Here is a 19765-nt window from a genome sequence, read left to right on the forward strand (position 1 = left end):
AGACATAAAGTGGAGCTGTTACAGCAATACCAGGCCAAGCGGGATGAGTTGAAATACAATGGAACTTTGGTCCGTATTAGTCAAGATTTTTCATTGGTCTTACAAGAAAGGAGAAAGCCCTATTACCCTCTATGTGCTCAGCTATCGGAGCTTAAGCAACGGTTTCAATTCAACTATCCGGCTTTGCTGCGGATCCAGCACAATGGAGTTTGGAAGTCTTTCCAATCCCCTGAGGCAGCAGCAGACTTCATCAAGCTCCTGGGTAACCCCACGTCTGGGGTGGTTTGACTGTTTGGACTTGGGCACAATTTGTGGGTATTTTATTGCAGTTTGAACCCATATTGTAGAGGGGACTTGGTTCCATTAGCCCCTTGAGGGCCTGCTTATATGGCTAGTTGGGGCAGCCCCGGGTGGGGTGTCTTTCGTGACCTGTACTTATCCCTAATGGCAGGGATTTTTGGGATTGTTGGGGGGAACTGGGGGGGTTGGGACTTTTGGGTGGTAGCAGCGGCATTGCAATGGTATTTTGTGATATATATTTTATTTCATTTGGGGTTTTCTTCGGTGGCATGGTTTGGTGTGAGTGGAGTATGATTGTGGGGTCTTGGGGTGAGGCTGGGCGCCCTGGGACACTCTTTATTTGGTGGTATATTAGCTTTGGTCTAATGGGTGAGGTTCCTCATGGGTGACCGTTCATTGCATATACTTTCCTGGAATGTATCTGGCATTACATCGCCAACTAAACGCTCAAAAATCTTGTCCCAATTAAAACATCATCGCGCTGACATTGCCTGTCTCCAGGAGACTAGGCTTACTGATTTAGAACATAAAAAATTACAACGGGGTTGGGTTGGAGAACTACACTATGCTTCCTCCCTAGGGAGAAGGGCTGGGGTTGCTATCCTTTTCAGGGAGGGCTTATCCTGCACTGTTCGGGTCTTGCGGCGTGATCCTCAGGGCCGTTACATTTTGGTGCGGGTGGTAGGACCTGGAGGGCCTTTTCGACTGTTAGTAGGTTATGGCCCTAATGGTTATCAACATTCCTTTTTTCAGAATTTGGTTAATATATGTTTACAAGATGCTGATTGCCCCCTGGTTCTGGCTGGTGATTTGAACCAAGTGCATGATCCAAGTATAGACCGTTCTGGGACATCGGGAGTAGCTTCTTTGAGACAAACCAAAGGGGTCCCTTATCTTTGTCACGCTTTGGGGTTGGTTGACCCCTGGCGCTTGCTTCACCCTACTGAACGGGACTATACCCACCAGTCTAGGGCACATGGGACCTTTTCTAGAATTGACTATACCTTGCTCTCGGAATCCCTATTTTCCCGTGTTACGGCAGCGACGATAGGCCCCCCTGGAAGTGTCGGACCATAACATGATTTGGATTGATATAGAGCTGGGCGGTCCAGCTGGTACTGGGGTGGGATGGCGATTTCCCTCTTATTTACATCATGACGCTCACTTCCAAAAGTTTTTGATTGAAAAGTGGGAGGCCTATAGTTCTTTTAATTCACAGCATGTTGACCAGCCTGTGTTATTTTGGGATGCGGCCAAGGCGGTCTTACGTGGGGATATTATTGCTTATGTTTCTACCCGAGCACGCCGCATAGCCTTGAACATCAATTGGTACAACTGAAATGGGATTTATTGGATACCCCAACCCCGGCCACTCGGGAGGCCTATAAGACCGTCTTGGTAGCGTTAAATTCTTTAATACATGAGCGTACGATGAAATTATTGTTTTTTCGTAAATATCGCTTTTATAAATATGGTAACAAGGCCGGGAAGCTTTTAGCTTCTATAACCAAGAGTTGGAAGGGGTCACGTTATATCTCTATGCTCCGTGAGAGCTCGGGGAGGATATTGACGTCTTCTGTGGATATCTCGGCCAGTTTCCAACGTTACTTTGAGAACTTTTATGCGTCCCCGGGTCCTTACGCGGGTCCAGATGTGAGTGATTACTTGGAAGACGCGGGAATGCCTCGTTTGTCGGCGGCCCAGGTATCCTTACTTGACAGACCATTCCAGCTTCAGGAAGTATTGCTGGCAATACAGAAATTGAGACCCTGTACCGCGCCGGGCCCAGATGGTTATTCTCCGGAGTTTTTTAAGATCTTATCTTTTTCCATAGGGGGCTCTCTTTTGGATTATTACCGGTCCATTCAGACACAGCGCTCGTTTCCACGTTATGCTAATGAAGCCCTGATAACTTTGATCCCAAAGCCGTCTAAACCACCCACTGATATTGAATCATACAGACCTATATCGTTGTTGAATGTTGATATAAAAATTTTTGCTAGGGTTTTGGCCGATAGGTTGGCTCCCCTGTTGCCTTCTATTATTGTCCCTGAACAGGTGGGTTTTGTTCGGTCTCGTCATTCGGTATTAAATGTTCGACGGGTTCTTCTTGCATATTCGCGTGCACAGCATGAGAGGTTGCCTGGCTTGTTAGTCGGCCTGGATGCAGCGAAAGCCTTTGATAAGGTTCATTGGCATTACTTGTTCAGGGTATTACAATATATGGGGGTGCCTGACAGTTACTTAGCGTCCCTACAAGCGCTCTATTCCGACCCAACCGCCTCCGTGTTAGTTAATGGGGTGCGTTCTCCCCTTTTTTCTATAGGTAGGGGGACGCGGCAAGGTTGCCCGTTGTCCCCTCTTCTTTTTCTTTTATATTTGGATCCCCTGCTGCGCACGCTACAGAAGGATGATGAGATTACGGGATTACCTTAGGGCTCCTCTCAGTTGCGGGTATTAGCCTTTGCTGATGATCTTTTGCTTACTTTGGGTGACCCTCATCGCTCGTTGTTTCGGGCTCTGGAACTCTTAGATGAATTTCATCTTTATTCGGGTTTGGTCCTTAATAAGCAAAAGTCTCTAGCACTTCCTACATTCACTGAGGTATAACGCACTTGGGGTGGCGGGTTTCCTCTGGCTTGGGCTCCCTCTTCTTTAGTTTACTTAGGGGTGGTTATTCCACAGGACTTGAAGGGACTTTATGATGCTAACGTTTTGCCCCTACTCCGTCGTACTGCATCCACGTTACATAATTGGCGAACATTTCCCCTTTCCCTTTCTGGACGCATAGCTCTTTACAACATGATGATACTCCCACAATGGCTCTACATCCTACAAATGCTCCCCATTATGTTGACCACACAACACTTATCTCAACATAGGTCTCACCTTTCCGCTTATTTGTGGCAGGGTAAAAGGGCTAGACTATCACTAGCTAAGTTAATGCTTCATAGAAACATAGAAACATAGAAACATAGAAAGATGACGGCAGAAAAGGGCTACAGCCCATCAAGTCTGCCCACTCTTCTGACCCACCCCATCAAGTCTGAGTGCTAATGACCCAGATCCTTAGCTCGACCCCCATAGGGATCCCACGTGGATGTCCCATTTATTCTTAAAGTCTAGCACGCTGGTGGCCTTGACCACCTGCACCGGAAGTTTGTTCCAGTGATCTACAACCCTTTCTGTGAAGAAATACTTCCTGGTGTCACCATTAAATTTCCCTCCTCTGAGTTTGAGCGGGTGCCCCCTTGTGACCGAGGGTCCCCTGGGGAAGAATATATCGCTTTCCGCCTCGACACAACCTGTGATGTACTTAAATGTCTCAATCATGTCTCCCCTTTCTCTACGCTCCTCAAGAGTGTATAGCTGTAGTTTGCCCAGTCTTTCTTCGTATGTGAGACTCTTGAGTCCGGAGACCATTCTAGTGGCCATTCGCTGGACAGATTCAGCTCGAAGCACATCTTTTTGGTAGTGTGGTCTCCAAAATTGCACACAGTATTCCAGGTGAGGTCTCACCATGGCTCTGTAAAGCGGCATTATGACTTCAGGTTTGCGGCTGATGAAGCCTCTATTGATACATCCCAACATCTGCCTTGCCTTGGATGAGGCCTGCTCCATCTGTTTGGCAGCCTTCATATCAGCACTGACGATTACTCCCAAGTCCCGTTCTTCTGAAGTCCTAGCTAGTGTTTCCCCATTTAAGGTGTAAGTTTTGCATGGATTTCCGCAGCCGAGATGCATGACCTTACATTTCTTAGCGTTGAAGCCCAGCTGCCATGTCGAGGACCAGTTTTCCAACGTGATCAAATCCTGCGTCATATTATCCTTGAGATTGCTTTCACTTACTATATTACACAGTTTGGCGTCGTCGGCGAACAATGTTACTTTACCCTGAAGCCCTTGGGTCAAGTCCCTTATGAATATGTTGAAAAGGGATGGTCCCAGGACCGAGCCCTGCGGCACTCCGCTAGTCACTTCCGATGTCTCAGAGAGGGTGCCGTTGACCACCACCCTCTGAAGTCTTCCACTCAGCCAATCGTTGACCCATGCAGTTAGTTTCTCACCTAACCCCATCGACTTCATCTTGTGCAATAGTCTGCGGTGTGGGACACTGTCAAAAGCTTTACTGAAATCCAAGTACACTATGTCCAGAGACTCTCCCGAGTCTAACTTTCCCGTCACCCAATCAAAGAAGCTGATTAGATTGGATTGGCATGACCTACCCCTAGTGAATCCATGTTGACAGGGATCCCTTAGGTTCCCCTCGTCCAAAATCGTGTCTAGTTTACCTTTAAGTAAAGTTTCCATGAGTTTACATACTACTGATGTGAGACTTACTGGTCTGTAATTTGCAGCCTCTGCTCTGCAACCTTTTTTGTGCAGAGGAATGACGTTGGCTGTTTTCCAGTCCAGGGGGACTCTCCCCGTACTTAGGGAGAGATTGAAGAGTACTGCTAACGGTTTTGCCAAAACATCGCTTAGCTCTCTGAGCACTCTTGGGTGCAAATTGTCCGGTCCCATGGCTTTGTTCACCTTAAGTTTTGACAGTTCACTGTAGACATCAGCAGGTGTGAACTCAAAATTCTGAAATGGATCTTCCATGCTTTGCTTCATTTCCAGCCTTGGCCCGTGCCCTGGTGCCTCGCAGGTAAAGACCGAGCAGAAGTAATCATTCAGCAGTTTGGCTTTATCGGAATCTGTTTCCACATAATTCCCGTCCGTCGTTCTAAGGCGTACTATCCCATTTGTGTTCTTCTTCCTGTCACTAATGTACCTGAAGAAGGACTTGTCCCCTTTCTTAATGTTCTTCGCTAGAGTTTCTTCCATTCGAAGTTTGGCCTCCCTGACTGCTGTTTTGACCACTGCAGACTTTGTCTTGTATTCAATGTTTGCTTCCTTCTCCCCGGTGCGTTTGTATAAGAGAAATGCTCTTTTCTTCTCCTTGACGCGGTTCGAGACCTCATCAGTGAACCATTTGGGTCTCTTGTTTCTTTGTTGTTTATTTACCGATTTAATGTAGCGGATAGATGCCTCATGAAGGGTCGACTTCAAGGTTGACCACATAGCTTCCACATTATTAGTTACTTCTTGAACCTGTAGTGTCTGATGAACGAAATCTCCCATGCGTGCGAAGTCAGTGCCCCGGAAATTGAGTACCCTTGTTCTTGTTTGAGATCTAGGGAAGCCTTTCCTAAGGTTAAACCATACCATGTTATGGTCACTGGTGGCTAGCGTTTCTCCCACCGAGACCTCCGAGACGCTTTCCCCGTTCGTAAGTACCAGGTCCAGGATGGCCTGGGCCCTAGTAGGCTCTAGCACCATTTGTTTGAGCTGTACTCCCTTCATGGACGCTAATATCCTCCTGCTATCACAAGTTGTTGCTGAGAGTGTGTTCCAGTCTACATCAGGCATATTGAAGTCTCCTGATAGAACAACATCCCCCCGCAAGGTGATATTCTCAATGTCTTCGATTAATTCTGCGTCTTTGTCCTCCGATTGTCTAGGAGGTCTATATACCACACCAAGGTATAGGCATTTTTCTCCGCCTCTGGCCAGGTTTACCCAGATAGATTCCCCAGTATACTTGACATCCGTGATCCTGGTTGTCTTAATGTTCTCTTTGATGTAAAGTGCTACCCCTCCTCCTAACTTACCCTCTCTGTCTTGGCGAAGCAAGTTGTATCCTGGTATAGTCATATCCCACCCATGAGAGTCCGTGAACCATGTTTCGGACACAGCCACCACGTCTAAGTCTGCATTAACCATTTCTGTTTCCAGTTCTAGAAGTTTATTCCCCACTCAAGGGGGGTTAGGTTTATTGTGTGTATCTAGGTTTAATTTGGCTTGTCAATTGCGACATATCCATGACTGGTTTTGTAATACCACCTGTTTTTCCTTGCCAGTTGTTGAATGTTTTTATTTGCAGCCATATCACTTTAGTTATCTCCTACACTCTCCTCGCTTGCCTGAGTTACCTGTGCTACAGTGTCATCCCTTCTTGCCAGCTATGCGCATGGCCTGGAGAAAACTGCAGAATATTGAAGGTCTCCTCCTCTACTACACCTTACCTTCCTATTGTGGGTAATGGCGACTTCCTACCTGGGATAGATTCTCCATCGTTCCGGCGCTGGTCGGGTGCCGGCCTCCAGTATGTGTCCCAGGTGGTGACACGCGCTGGCCTTCCTGTCTCCTTTGCTGAACTTCAACAGACATTTCGTCTTCTACCTACAGACTGGTTGGCCTATAATCAATTGCAACATTATTTGCGGGCTTTAACTCCGGTGGTGATATCGGTGGACATACAAGACCAGTTACAGGAGGCCTTGTCCCTCACGGCTCAGGAACCCATCCCTTTGAAGTATTACCACAAGTTTTTACAAGAACGTGCTGGTGCCCTGGACTTTGTTGTGCTGGCTCGGAAGTGGTCGGATGACCTTCAGTTACCCATATCCGAGGACATGCTGCGTAAGGGTATCCGTTTGGGGACAACTGCCACTCTGTCCTCGGTTGAAAGGGAGCGAAATTACAAATTCCTGTTGCGTGCCTTTTATACGCCTAAAAGAGCCCATGTGATGGGAATTAGTCTGGAACATTGCTGTGGTAAATGCGCGCATCCAATGGCCTCCTTTGGACATATGTTTTGGACTTGTCCGCTGGTGTCTTCCTTTTGGATTCAATTGGTGTCCTCTGTGGCGCAGTTGTGGCAGTGCTCCTGGAGACTACATCCAAGTTTTCTTTTTACTCTACAAATTTGCTTTCATCCGCCTAGACCGGGATGTGCAGCATTTCTTAGAAAAACCATACTGCTGGGCCGCAAATGTATCTTGTTACAATGGTGTTCTTCTCAACCTCCCACCATTTCTCATTGGAGAGTCTTAATGTTGCATCAAATGTTGCTGGAGCGCAGAGACATTGTGGACTTGTCCTCTAAAGCGGGACGCTTGTTCTGTCAATGTTGGCAGTTATTCAGTCTTACCTTCACTCCTTATGTTCAGAAGAAAATTTGGGACTCATAATATGTGCCTTTTGGTTTGCTTCTTACAATTGTCATTTTCTTTGGTTGCCGCTGCTGCTGCCCGGGGAGGGTGGGGGATGGGGAGATTGGCTGAGGTTTATGCCTGTAAAATTGTTTCTGGCACTGCTGTTTCTTGCTACTTGTGCTGTTTAATAAAAATGATTTAAACATAAATTACCTCTAATCCTACATTTGTACGGAATCTATCCCTTTTCAACTTTAAAGAGTGCCCTCTCATTCTCCCTACCTTGGAAAGGGTGAACAACCTGTCCTTATCTACCAAGTCTATCCCCTTCAGTACCTTGAATATTTCAACCATGTCCCCTCTTTAAACTCCTCTGTTCGAGGGAGGAGGCCCAGTTTCTCTAATCCAGTGGTCTCAAACTCAAACCCTTTGCAGGGCCACATTTTCGATTTGGAAGGCCGCAGAAAAAATAGTTAATGTCTTATTAAAGAAATTACAATTTTGCATGAGGTAACACTCTTTATAGTTTATAAATCTTTCCTTTTGGCTAAGTCGTAATAATAATATTGTAATTTATAGCTAAAGAGACACGTGATCAAGAAACTTCTTTATTTTACTTTTGTGATTATCATAAACATACTGAGGGCCTCAAAATAGTACCTGGTGGGCCGCATGTGGCCCCCGGGCCGCGAGTTTGAGACCACTGCTCTAATCTAAGCTGTACGGCAGCTCCTCCAACCCCTTAACTATCTTAATCGCTCTTCTCTGGACCCTCTCAAGTAGTACCGTGTCCTTCTTCATCATTCCCAGCATTCTGTTCACCCTTTTTGCCACCGCCGCCATACATTGCATAGACGGCTTCATCGACTTGTCGATCAGAACTCCCAAGTCCCTTTCCTGGGAGGTCTCTCTAAGTACCGCCCCGGACATCCTGTACTCGTGCTTGAGATTTTTGTTACCAACATGCATCACTTTACACTTATCTTTGTAAAGCCGGTCTATTGTAAGGAACAAAACATCTATGCGGATAGTACTGTTGGAAGATTTGCTGGTGGTAGGCTCTTTGATAAGAAGAGAGAGGGACGGTGAAATTGTTGTGATTGATCTGAAAGCTCACGCATAGTAGAAAAATCTTCTTTGAGCTGTGAAACTGTATCTTTAACTTTTTCACCAGAGATTATCTCCTAAGCAGGGTGCATCCGCCAGTCTTTCATGGTACGTTAGATAGATTGTGAGCCCACCGGGACAGAAAGGGAAAATGCTTGAGTACCTGATTGTAAAACCGCTTATAAAATTCTAATAAACTTAAAAAACTTAAACTTAAAAAAGAGATCTTCCCTGAGGTCAGATGATTTAAGCCATGCTGTACAAGATGCAATCGCTATGGCTGTTGTGTGAGACATCATATCATATATGCATTATAGTTAGTTTTTATGAGATGGTAGGTTGATTCTTGAAGTGCAATGTGCAAAGTTGGTGCTTCATCCGGTAAGGCTGTCTCCAGTTATTGTAAGATGGAGTGTTGAAAATGGAGGATATCTGAAGCTAATGAGCTATTATTTTGGAAGCCAGCATTGTGCCTTGGTAGACCTTTCACCCTATAGAGTCCAGTATACGATATTCTTTTACTGGTGGAGAATGGTATTGAGTTTTTGATGCCTTAGCCTTTTTAATAGCTGATTCAGAAACCACAGAATGGTGGGGCAGTTGGGTAAAATCATGCCCAGGCACCTTTTGCACTTTGTACTTCAATTCAAAGTGTCTAGATGCTGTAGAAACAGAATGTGGCTTTTGCCAGTTTTCAAGCTGAAGTTCTTAAAAAACTTGGTGTACTGGCAAAACAGTAAATTCCTTTGAAGGAGTTTTGCAGGACTGAAGAATTGTTTGAAAATATTTCTTCTCTGACTTTGCAGAAGCTTGGTTAAGATTAAGTAAAGTAGATACTTTTTGTAAGAATTTTGGATAAGAATATTCTTCCCCCTCTTCCACAAGCTGAGGTACGTCCATGTGAGAAGTAGGGTCTTGTTGAGAAGAGGTTCCCAGGATGAAGCCACCCTGGAGACAAAATTGTAGCTTGTGGTGGAGAAGCACAAACATAAGTGCGAGGAGTCCAGTGAAGGTCCTGGTGGACCAAGTCAAATTCAGGAAGATACTCATCTGGTATAGGAGACTGGTCTATACCAGTGTTAACATGTGGCATGCGTATCCCAGGGGGTAAGCGGCCTGGCCGCCACCTGGGATCTCTCCCTGCCTGCCCCCCCCCCAATGAAGCCGCCGCTGATTCCTTCCTGCCACCCGATACGCTACATCCACCACCACCCCTGCTTCCACCCAACATGCTCTATCTAATCATCCCCCACCCCTGCCGCAACTCCAGGCAAGAAAGGGCCAGGCGCATGCAGCAATTGCACGCTGCCAGCTCACAAGCCTTCCCCCTGACATCAATTCCGACTTCGAAGAGAAGGTTCCAGGCCAACCAAGCAGTGATTGGCTGGCCCAGAACTTTCTCTCCTTCAGAATTGACGTCGGTGGGAAGGCTTGTGGGCCGGAAGCATGCAATTGCTGCACGCGCCTGGCCCTTGCCCAGAATTGCAGCAGTGGGGGATGATTGGATGGAGCATGTGGTGTGGCGGACCAGGGGATGGATGTAGCGTGTCGGGTGGCAGGAAGGAATTGGCTGCGGCTTCAGTGGGGAGCAGGTAGGTTTTGGCACGGCTTGGCTTCAGGGGAGAGAGGAAGGGGATGGGACAAAGGCTGGAAGGCAGTGAGGGGGAGGGGGCACAAACCCGGGACATAGAAGGAAGGGAGGGGACATAAACACGAGGGAGGAAGGAGGCACTAACTTGGGACACAGGAGGGAGGGAAGGAATAGAAAGGGACAGTCGGGTGTTAGTGAGGGAAATAGATGGTGCACATGAGGAAAGGAGGAAAATTGGGTTGAAAGAATGAGGTAGAGATGCATGGGGAATAGAAGGAAGAGGGGAAGAAATGTTGGATTTGGTGGAGAGGGAACAGAGGAATGGATTGAAGGGGATACAAGGGGGAGGAATGTTGGGCATAGTGATGGAGGGAGAGATGTGGCATGGTGTTGGAGAGGGGTGATAGGAGAAATGGGCATGGGGCTAGTGGGCAGCGGTGAAAAATGCACATGATCTGGGGGATGAGAAAGAAAGAAAAGTTGGACTCATGGAGGGACAGAGATGTTGGCTGGGGAATGGAATGAGGTCTGGGCAAGAGGAAGCATGCAGGAGGCACAGTCAGAAGGAAGTGCAACCAGTGACTCATGAAATCACCGGACAGCAAAGGTAGGAAAAATGGTTTTAGTTTCAATTTAGTGGTCGAAATGTATCAGTTTTGAGAATTTATATCTGCTTGTCTATATTTTGCACTATATTTGTCTTTTTCTATAGTTGTTACCGAGGTGACATTGCAGTCATCTGCCTTAACCTCTTTGGAAAAAAAAAGAATACTGTAGAAATAATTAACATTTTCTCTGCATACAGTGTGCTTTGTGGGGTTTTTTTTATTTTGTGGTTGCCATTATGTATTAAGATTATATTGTGTGTATATGAAAAATGGATGGAAGAAATTGCATTACTAAACTAAACCTTAAGTTTATATACCGCATCCTCTCCACGAAGTGGAGCTCGGCATGGTTTACATGAACTTAAAATATAAGAAAAGAAAGGAAAAGGTTTACATGAGCTTATATATAGAATGGAAGAGTAAGGGGGAAAATAGAATTACATGTTAGAGAAGAGCCAAGTTTTCAGTTGCTTGCGGAATAGTTGGAGAGAGCCCAGGTTCCACAACGGGATAGTAAGGTCGTTCCAGAGACCTGTGATTACAATTAGTATTATTATTATGGGGTGGGGTCAGGGACGGAGCATGGGTGGGGGTACTCAGTTGATATTTATTAGACTTAGAGCAGTGGTTCCCAACCCTGTCCTAGAGGACCAATAGGCCAGTTGGGTTTTTGGGATAGCCCTAATGAATATGCATGAGAGAGATTTGCATATAATGGAGGTATCAGGCATGCAAATCTTCCCCATGCATATTCATTAGGGCTATCCCAAAAACCAGAATGGACTGTTGGTCCTCTAGGACAGGGTTGGGAACCACTGACAGAGGATACTTGGCTTGAAGAAGTTGAGGAACACTGCTCTAGGGTAGGTAGACAATTCCAGTCCTCGAGAGCTGGAGCCAGGTCAGGTTTTCAGGATATCCACAATGAATATGCATGATATAGATTTGCATCTCAAGGAGGCAGTGCATGTAAATCCATCTCATACATCAGGGGTAGGGAACTCCAGTCCTCGAGAGCTGTATTCCAGTTGGGTTTTCAGGATTTCCCCAATGAATATGCATGAGATCTATTTGCATGCACTGCTTTCAATGCATATTCATTGGGGAAATCCTGAAAACCCAACTGGAATAAGGCTCTCGAGGACTGGAATTCCCTACCCCTGTCATACATATTCATTGTGGACATCCTGAAAACCTGACCTGGCTCCGGCTCTCGAGGACCGGAATTGCCTACCCCTGCTCTAGGGTATACATATTCAGGGCTGCCAGTCTCTCCTTATGTTTTCTGGCGTAAACCTACTACCATTTTTGTCACCTTCCTCTGGACCGGAGTCTTCTTATGTCCTTTGCCAGATACGGTCTCCAGTATTGAACATAATACTCCAAGTGGGACCTCATGAATGACCTGAACAGGGGCTTCAACACCTTCTTCTACTGGTCACGCCAGGCAAACCAACAACACATTCTGAAAATCAATTAAAACCGTTCTATTTGACAAATTCCTTGCTTAATGAGATCACATCTCTCAGGTTTTTGTTTTTTTTTTCACCTTATAACCCCATTGTATTATGTAACATCTTTCTTCTTGCATTTTGTAATTCGCTGATTGTCCAGCCTTCTTTCTATGTGAACCGCCTAGAAGTCAGTTTGACTATGGCAGTATAGAAAAATAAAGTTATTATTATTATTATACAGCCTAGCATCCTTCTGGCAAAAGCCAGCGCCTTGTCACACTGTTTCTTTGCCTTTAGATCTTCAGACACTATCACCCCCAAGGTCCCTCTCCCCATCCGTGCATATCAGCCTCTCACCTCCCAGCACATATGGCTCCGTCCAGTTTCTAATCCCCAAATGCATTACTCTACACTTCTTTGCATTGAATTTTAGTTGCCAAATATTTATTTAGACCATTCTTCTCTTTCATGTTTTCCATTGCCTCCTCCGTATCTATTCTGTTACAAATCTTGGTATCATTTCCCTTCAGCAATGTGGCTCATATTGAACAGGAGTGGCCCCAGCACCAATCCCTAAGGGACTCCACTACTCACCTTTCCCTCCGAGTGAATTCCATTAACCACCAGTTTCTAATCCAGTTCATCACTTTGGGTCCTAACTTCAGCCTGCTCTGAGGAACTGTGTCAAAGGCTTTGCTGAAATCAAATCTAAGTAAATTATATCTAGCATATGTCCTTGATCCAATTCTCTGGTTACCCAATTAAAAAAGTTCAATCAGTTTCGTTTGGCATGATTTACCTTTAGATCCTGTAACCCATTACTGGCCGTCCTCTCTGCCCCCAATCCCCAGGAACGACTCCTGTCTCAAAAGATTTGTTGACCAGAAATGCCAATCTTGGCCGGTCCTTTCTTTCACAGGATCTACTCCTTTCCCGTGTGTAACTTTGCCAGACAATCTCAGTCCTTCTCCAGATCGACAAACTGGAACGTCCGTCGGACCCCCCAACCCCCCCGTCAGCCTGCCCGGGAAGCCTTTGCTCTGTCGCGTTCTGGCGCCGGCCGGGAGCTCTATTTAGTGGCCGTTTTCGCCTCAGGTGAGCAGTTCCGGCGCGCTTTTGTGTCGTCGCTTCCGGGGCGGGTCCCCGAGGTTGTCCTGTCTTTTTGACAGCCGCGATGCTGAGAAACGGGCAGGAGGCGGAGGTGGGAAGCCCGGAGCCAGGCAAAGGCCCGGTGCGGGTCTGGTGCGACGGCTGGTGAGTGGCGGGGAGCGGGAGGTCGCTGCGCTCCTGTCAAAGACCCCCAGCGCGCGCTGAGCCCTCTCTGGCTGCTTCGGCAGAGCGCGCGCGAGGTCTCGTGGACCCTCGCGCCCGCCTGCCTGTGCCGTTGGCGTAGCCTCTTTCTGACAGCGCCCAGGAAGTGACGACAGAGGACTAGCCAACATGAAGCGGGCAGCAAGTTCATGCTGTTGCTCTGTCCTGGAAAGTTAAAGGGAAGGGGGGAGGGGCGCCCCTCTGGTCACGTGTTCCTTGTGGGTGGACTTCTTGGGCTGCCTAGGAGGTTGCTTTTAAACCACAGATTTGAGGGGCCCAGGAAGTCCTTGACTGAATTTGACCTCCCTAGCATGACTTGATGCTACACTTACCCAGTCAATATTGTTTGTTAGCCTCCCTAATTTCTGATAACGTTTCAGCATCTATCCCTTAATCCTGCAGACTTCTAGCACTATCCTTTTCCCCTTTACACATGGAATCTCTACTTACAGGGATTCCAAGGTGTGTTTCTGCTCCTGTAGAATTTTCAATCCAAGGACCTCCTTAACATAAAATGCTTTGCCTCCACTGTTTCAATCCACCCTCTCGCTGCAATATAGTTTGTACCCCGGTATGACGCTGTCTCATTGATTATCTTCCTTCCACCAGGTCTCAGAAGGGGGCTATTATAGCTATCTTTTCATTTAGTGCAATATATTCTAACTCTCCCATCTTGTTTCTCGATATCAGGATGCCCTATCTTCCCTGTTTTGCTGTTATTTTTTATAAATACCTTGGGATAGGCAGTGTTTTGTTGTAAGTTAGGAATTGGTTATTTGACAGAAAACAGAGGGTAGGATTAAATGGCTATCAGGATGGATATGATTTAAATCACTAGTCAGAAAAATATGATTTAAAACATGTTACATGTTTTTTTACAGAAAGACTCAATCTTATTGGTATAATATTAATATTTACAACCAGATGAAGGTTTAAGGGCTCCTTTTACGAAGCCAAGTTAGCCGAAGAACTACCACCTGCTCAGGAGGCGGTAGCAGCTAGCATGGCCGGCAGTTTAGCACACGCTATTAAGTGCGTTAAACCGCTAGCACGGCTTCATAAAAGGAGCCCTAAGTTTTTGAAAAATAATTTTTCAGATTAATTTTACAGTTATATCTTAAATAATAAAATGCTAGCTGCGCATGCGCACTTGCCTCGCGTGTTCCCTGATTCCTTTTCTGTCGGGATGTGACAAGACAAGTGCGCATGCATGATTATTACGTCACTGACGGAGAGCAGGCCCTTCTACTTCCCTGATTTGCTCTGCCGCGTCTCTGATGATGTCATCAGGGACGTGCCAGAGTAAATCAGGGCAGTAGAAGGACCCGAAGCAGCGTGTAAACACTGGTGCACACGCTGCTTGAATCGCCGGGTAGGTGGTCAGGTCCGTGGGAAGGGAAGGGGGGGAGGCGCAAGGACTCTGGGGAGAATGGCAGACACCGGCTCTGTACTAACTCCCATGGACAGGGGGAGCAGGAAGGGGTGCTGATGGACAGGGGGGGAAAATGAAGGGAGGCCTATTGCTGGACAGAGGGAGCAGGAAGAGGTGATGATGGACAGGGGGGGGAAAAGGAAGGGAGGTTTATTGCTTGACAGGGGGAACAGGAAGAGGTGCTGATGGACAGGGGGGGGAAAATGAACGGAGGCCTACTGCTGGACAGGGGGAGCAGGAAGAGGTGCTGATGGACAGGGGGGAAATGAAGGGAGACCTACTGCTGGACAGGGGGAGCAGGAAGAGGTGCTGATGGACAGGGGGGGAAATGAAGGGAGGCCTACTGCTGGACAGAGGGAGCAGGAAGAAGTGATGATGGACGGGGGGAAGGAATGGAGGCCTATTGTTGGACAGGGGGAGCAGGAAAAGGTGCTGATGGACACAGAGGGGGGGGAATGAAGGGAGGCCTACTGCTGGACATGGGGAGCAGGAAGAGGTGCTGATGGACAGGGGGGGAAATGAAGGAAGGCCTACTGCTGGACAGAGTGAGCAGGAAGAGGTGATGATGGACACGGGGGAAAAATGAAGAGAGGCTTACTGTTGGACAGGGGGAGCAGGAAGAGGTGCTGATGGACAGGGGAGAGGTAAAACAAAGGGAGAAGGGCTGCTGCTGGATAAGGGGAGCAGTGAAGGGGTGGTGGTGGACACAGGGGAGGTAAAAATAAGGGAGAATGGACAGGAAAAAGCGGCTAAGGAGACAGAGAGAAAGAAATAAAGACAGACACACATATATTCTAGCACCCGTTAATGTAACGGGCTATAAAGCTAGTTAAAAAATACTTATTTGTACTATTAGAAATACATAGATAAATAATTCTGAAATTATTGCATTTTCTGCTGTACTTTTATTGAAAGGAGAAAAATAATAATTATTTTAACAACAATTTAAATAGTTTTATTTAACCAAAACGATAATAACATAGCATATGTATTCTTGTATTAAACATCCATTATAACTGATGTAGTTAAACAAATTATCTTTAAAAAAAATCTTGGACTATTAGCCAAGTCCACACATGAAAAACTTATAATACTGTCTTCTGTAACTCACTCATCTTCATCTTGTTTCTTCATAAACTGGAAAAGAAAAACAAGCTTTACTGCTTTATCAGGTCCCAAACAATTTCTCAATTTGGGATGAACAAATCCAAAAGAAAAGAATATTCTTTCTATGCCAGCAGAAGAAGCTACTGTTGTTAAAAGTGAAATCATTGCTTCAACAGTCTCTAAATCCAAGTGCATAATCAGTGACCCTCACCAGTTCACTGGTGTGACTTTCTTTACAGCATCATTGGCAAACTTTTTTTTTTTTTTAATGGTTCCCCCTTAGCTCTGAAGTTTATTATAGTTGGCATTCAAATGGATGATTCCTGGATATTCACGTCATAGCCAAATCTTCTTCAGCATTTAAGGTTTGCCCCGGTACCAAATAGTGACAATATTTTCAAGAAAATGAGCTGAAGACAGTGCTTGTCACATACATTTTTTAATGCTTGTAATTTAATTCTGTCATTGTGCAACAAATCAATTCTGGAAGAGATCAAACCGGCTATGTCACTAGAAACCCAAATGATGAAGTTACAACTGTCTTATTTTAGTCACTCTATCAGAAGAGAAAGATCATCGGAGAAGGACATTGAACGAACCAGGGGAGATTGAAGGAACCAGGTGAACAGGGCGATCTGCAATCAGATGGCTGGACACACTGAAAATAACAATGGGGATGACACTGAAGGACCTTACTAAACTAGCACAAAACCATTTTTTTTTTTAGATCTGTAATTCATCAAGTTGCTAGGACTCAAATACGAGTCTATAGCACCTAACGCACATTGTACAGTTCTGTTTTTAAGTGCTCACTCAGGTCCTTCCAAATTTCAACAGCATCAGCAATAAAACAGATATTTTTCTGTATTTTGTTTAAAGCTTCAGAAATGGGTTTCAGGATTCTCAGTATATCTTCAACAATTCTCTTAAGCCCAATGTTGAGGATTTTAGCCATAACAGTGCCATCTATTTTCTCTCCATTTTGTTCACAAACTGTCATCAGAATAGACTAGTTCTAGATATATCTCTCAAAACAGTCCACTACAGAGTTCCATCTAAAATCTTGTGGGATCATTAGCTTGGTTCCACCCATTATTTTCAGAGCTGTTGTAAAATGATTGTTATGGAAGTATTAAGCATTTTCAATGACATTAGTCTTTATTTCTGGGACACTGAAAGGAGTTATTGTAAGGGTGACAAATCTTTTTGTGAGGCAAGTAAGTAAAATTAAGAGGAAAAGAAGGCCATTTTGGTTCTCAAAAATAATAGCTGAAAAGGTAAGGAATAAGAGGTTAGCTTTCATAAACTACAAAAGATCACAGAAAGAGGAATACAGACAAAATATCTGGAAAAGTTAAGAGAGGCTGGTCAAGAAGTCTGGAAAGCAAAGATACAAATGGAAGAAAAAATAGCTGACAGTAAAACGGGGAGACAAAACATTTTGTAGATATATCAGTGATAGCAAGAAATACAAAAGTGGCATTGTGAGACTCAAAAGTGAATGGGAGGAATATGTAGAAGCTGATAAAGAAAAGGCTGAATTGCTTAACAAATATTTCTATTTGTGTTCACGGCTGATGATCCAGAAGCAGGACCACAGAAGACAAATGAGAATAGGGATGATGGAGTGGTAGACCCCGATCGATTTTCAGAGGCTTTTGTTCGTGAAGAGTTAGCTAAAATAAAGGTAGATAAAGCAATGAGGCCGGATGGTGTACATCCGAGGGTGCTGAAGGAACTTGGGGAAGTTTTAGTAGCTCTGCTGACTGACCTTTTCAATGCTTCTGTAGAGTCGGGAGTGGTACCGGAGGACTGGAGAAGGGCGGATGTGGTCCCTTTCCACAAAAGTGGAAGTATTGAAGAAGTAGGGAATTATAGGCCGGTAAGTCTGACTTATGTGGTAAGCAAATTAATGGAAACGCTTTTAAAACAGAGAATGGTGAAGTTTCTAGAATCCGGTTGATTACAGGACCACAAAGCCAACATGGATTCACTAGAGGTATGTCTTGTCAATTCACTAGAGGTAGGTCTGATCAATTTCTTTGACTGGGTGACCAGAGAATTAGATAGAGGGAGTATGCTAGATGTGGTGTATTTAGATTTTAGCAAAGCCTTTGACAGTGTACCACACAGAGAGCTAATAAATAAACTGAATGCCCTCGGGATGGGCCCCAGGCTGGGTCAGGAACTGGTTAAGTGGAAGACGACAGAGTATAGTGGTCAATGGAGATTGCTCTGAGGAAAGGGATGTTACCAGTGGTTTGCCTCAAGGTTCTGTTATTGGGCCTGTTATTTTTAACATTTTTATAAGCAATATTGCTGAAAGGCTGTCAGGCAAGATTTGCCTCTTTACGGATGATACCAAAGTCTGCAGTAGAGTAGACACCCTGGATGATGTGAATGTCATAAAGAAAGACCGAGCTAAGCTTGAAGAATGATTTGAAATTTGGCAGCTAAAATTTAATGCTAAGAAGTGCAAGGTCATGAATTTGGGCTGCAAAAACCCAAAGGAACGGTACAGTTTAGGGGTGAAAAACTTTTGTGCATGACAGAAGAACAGGGCTTGGGCGTGATTGTATGTGATGACCTCAAGGTGGCCAAACAGGTTGAAAAGGTTGAAAGCTAGAAGGATGCTAGGGTGCATAGGGAGAGGTATGGCCAGTAGGAAAAAGGAGATATCGATGCCCCTATATAAGACTCTGGTGAGACCTCATTTAGAATATTGTGTACAATTCTGGAGGCTGCACCTTCAAAAAGATATAAAAAGGATGGAGGAAGGCTACTAAAATGGTGCGTAGTCTTCGTCATAACGTGTATGTGGACAGACTTAAAGATCTCAATCTGTATACTTTGGAGGAAAGGCGGGAGAGGGGAGATATGATAGAGACGTTTAAATTCCTATGTGGTGTAAGTACTCATGAGTCGAGTCCCTTTCAATTGAAAGGAAGCTTGGAATGAGAGGGCATAGGACAGCGGTCTCAAACACGCAGGCCGAATGTGGCTCTCCAGGTTTTATTTGCAGCCCGCAGTCTGGACGCGATAAACAGCATTTCTCTTCCCCTTTCCCTTCATTTTGGAGCAGCAGCGTGTCTGGCCGGCTCATTCCGTTCAAAGCCGCGGGTTGGCGGCTCCTTGCGCTATCCACTCCTGCATCGGAAGCCTCTCTGACGTCACAACATCAGAGAGGCTTCAGACGCAGGCGCAGATCTCGCAAGGAGCCGCCACCTGCGGCTTTGAACGGAACGAGCCGGCCAGACACGCTGCTGCTCCACAAGGAAGAGAATGGAAAGGGAGGGGAAAAAGAAATGCTTCTGCTACATAGGGAAAGGGGGACCCTAGGGAAATGCTGCTGCTGCTGTACAGGGAAAGGGAGAGGGAGGGAAAGGAGAAGAGAAATACCTCTCCTGCACAGGAAAGGGGGAAGGGAAATGCTGCTTCTGTTGCTGCTGCACCCAATTGGGGAAAGAGAGGGAAGGAAGGAGAGAGGAAAGGAGAGGAACAAGAGAAGAAGCCAAGTTCATTGGAGGGAGGGAAGGAAAGGAGATATCAGACCATGGAGGGGGAGGGAGAGATGCCAGGGCATAGGGGAAGGGAAGGAGACAGATGCCAGACCAGGGGAATGGAAGGAAGGAGGGAGGGAGGGAGGGAGAGAAAGGAAGGAAAGAGATGCCAGACCATGGAAATAGGACGGAAGAAGAGAGAGATAGGAAGGGAAGGGAAGACATGGAAATGTAGATTTTGAAAAGAAAGCCGAAAAATTGAACATTAAGTTAATGCCAAAGATGGATGCAAGGCAGAAAGTGAAGACGGAGAGAAAAACAGTCAAAGGACAAGAAGGCCCTGGAAACATAGTTGAAAGCACAGAAAAATAA

The 19765-nt window shown here is 45.7% G+C and overlaps 1 protein-coding gene across 2 annotated transcripts in view; it reads left to right on the top strand.

Moving 5' to 3' along the window:
• The first annotated feature begins 13157 nt into the window (after positions 1-13157).
• Positions 13158-19765, top strand: part of PCYT2 (phosphate cytidylyltransferase 2, ethanolamine) — a 65576-nt gene continuing 58968 nt past the window's right edge. For both annotated transcript variants that reach the window (XM_033961233.1, XM_033961234.1), the window contains exon 1: positions 13158-13297. In XM_033961233.1, the coding sequence (XP_033817124.1) occupies positions 13218-13297 (80 nt within the window). In that variant the 5' untranslated portion in view covers positions 13158-13217. The remainder of the gene's footprint in view (positions 13298-19765) is intronic.

Source organism: Geotrypetes seraphini, chromosome 10 (genome assembly GCF_902459505.1).
Source record: "Geotrypetes seraphini chromosome 10, aGeoSer1.1, whole genome shotgun sequence".
Taxonomy (NCBI): Eukaryota; Metazoa; Chordata; class Amphibia; order Gymnophiona; family Dermophiidae; genus Geotrypetes; species Geotrypetes seraphini.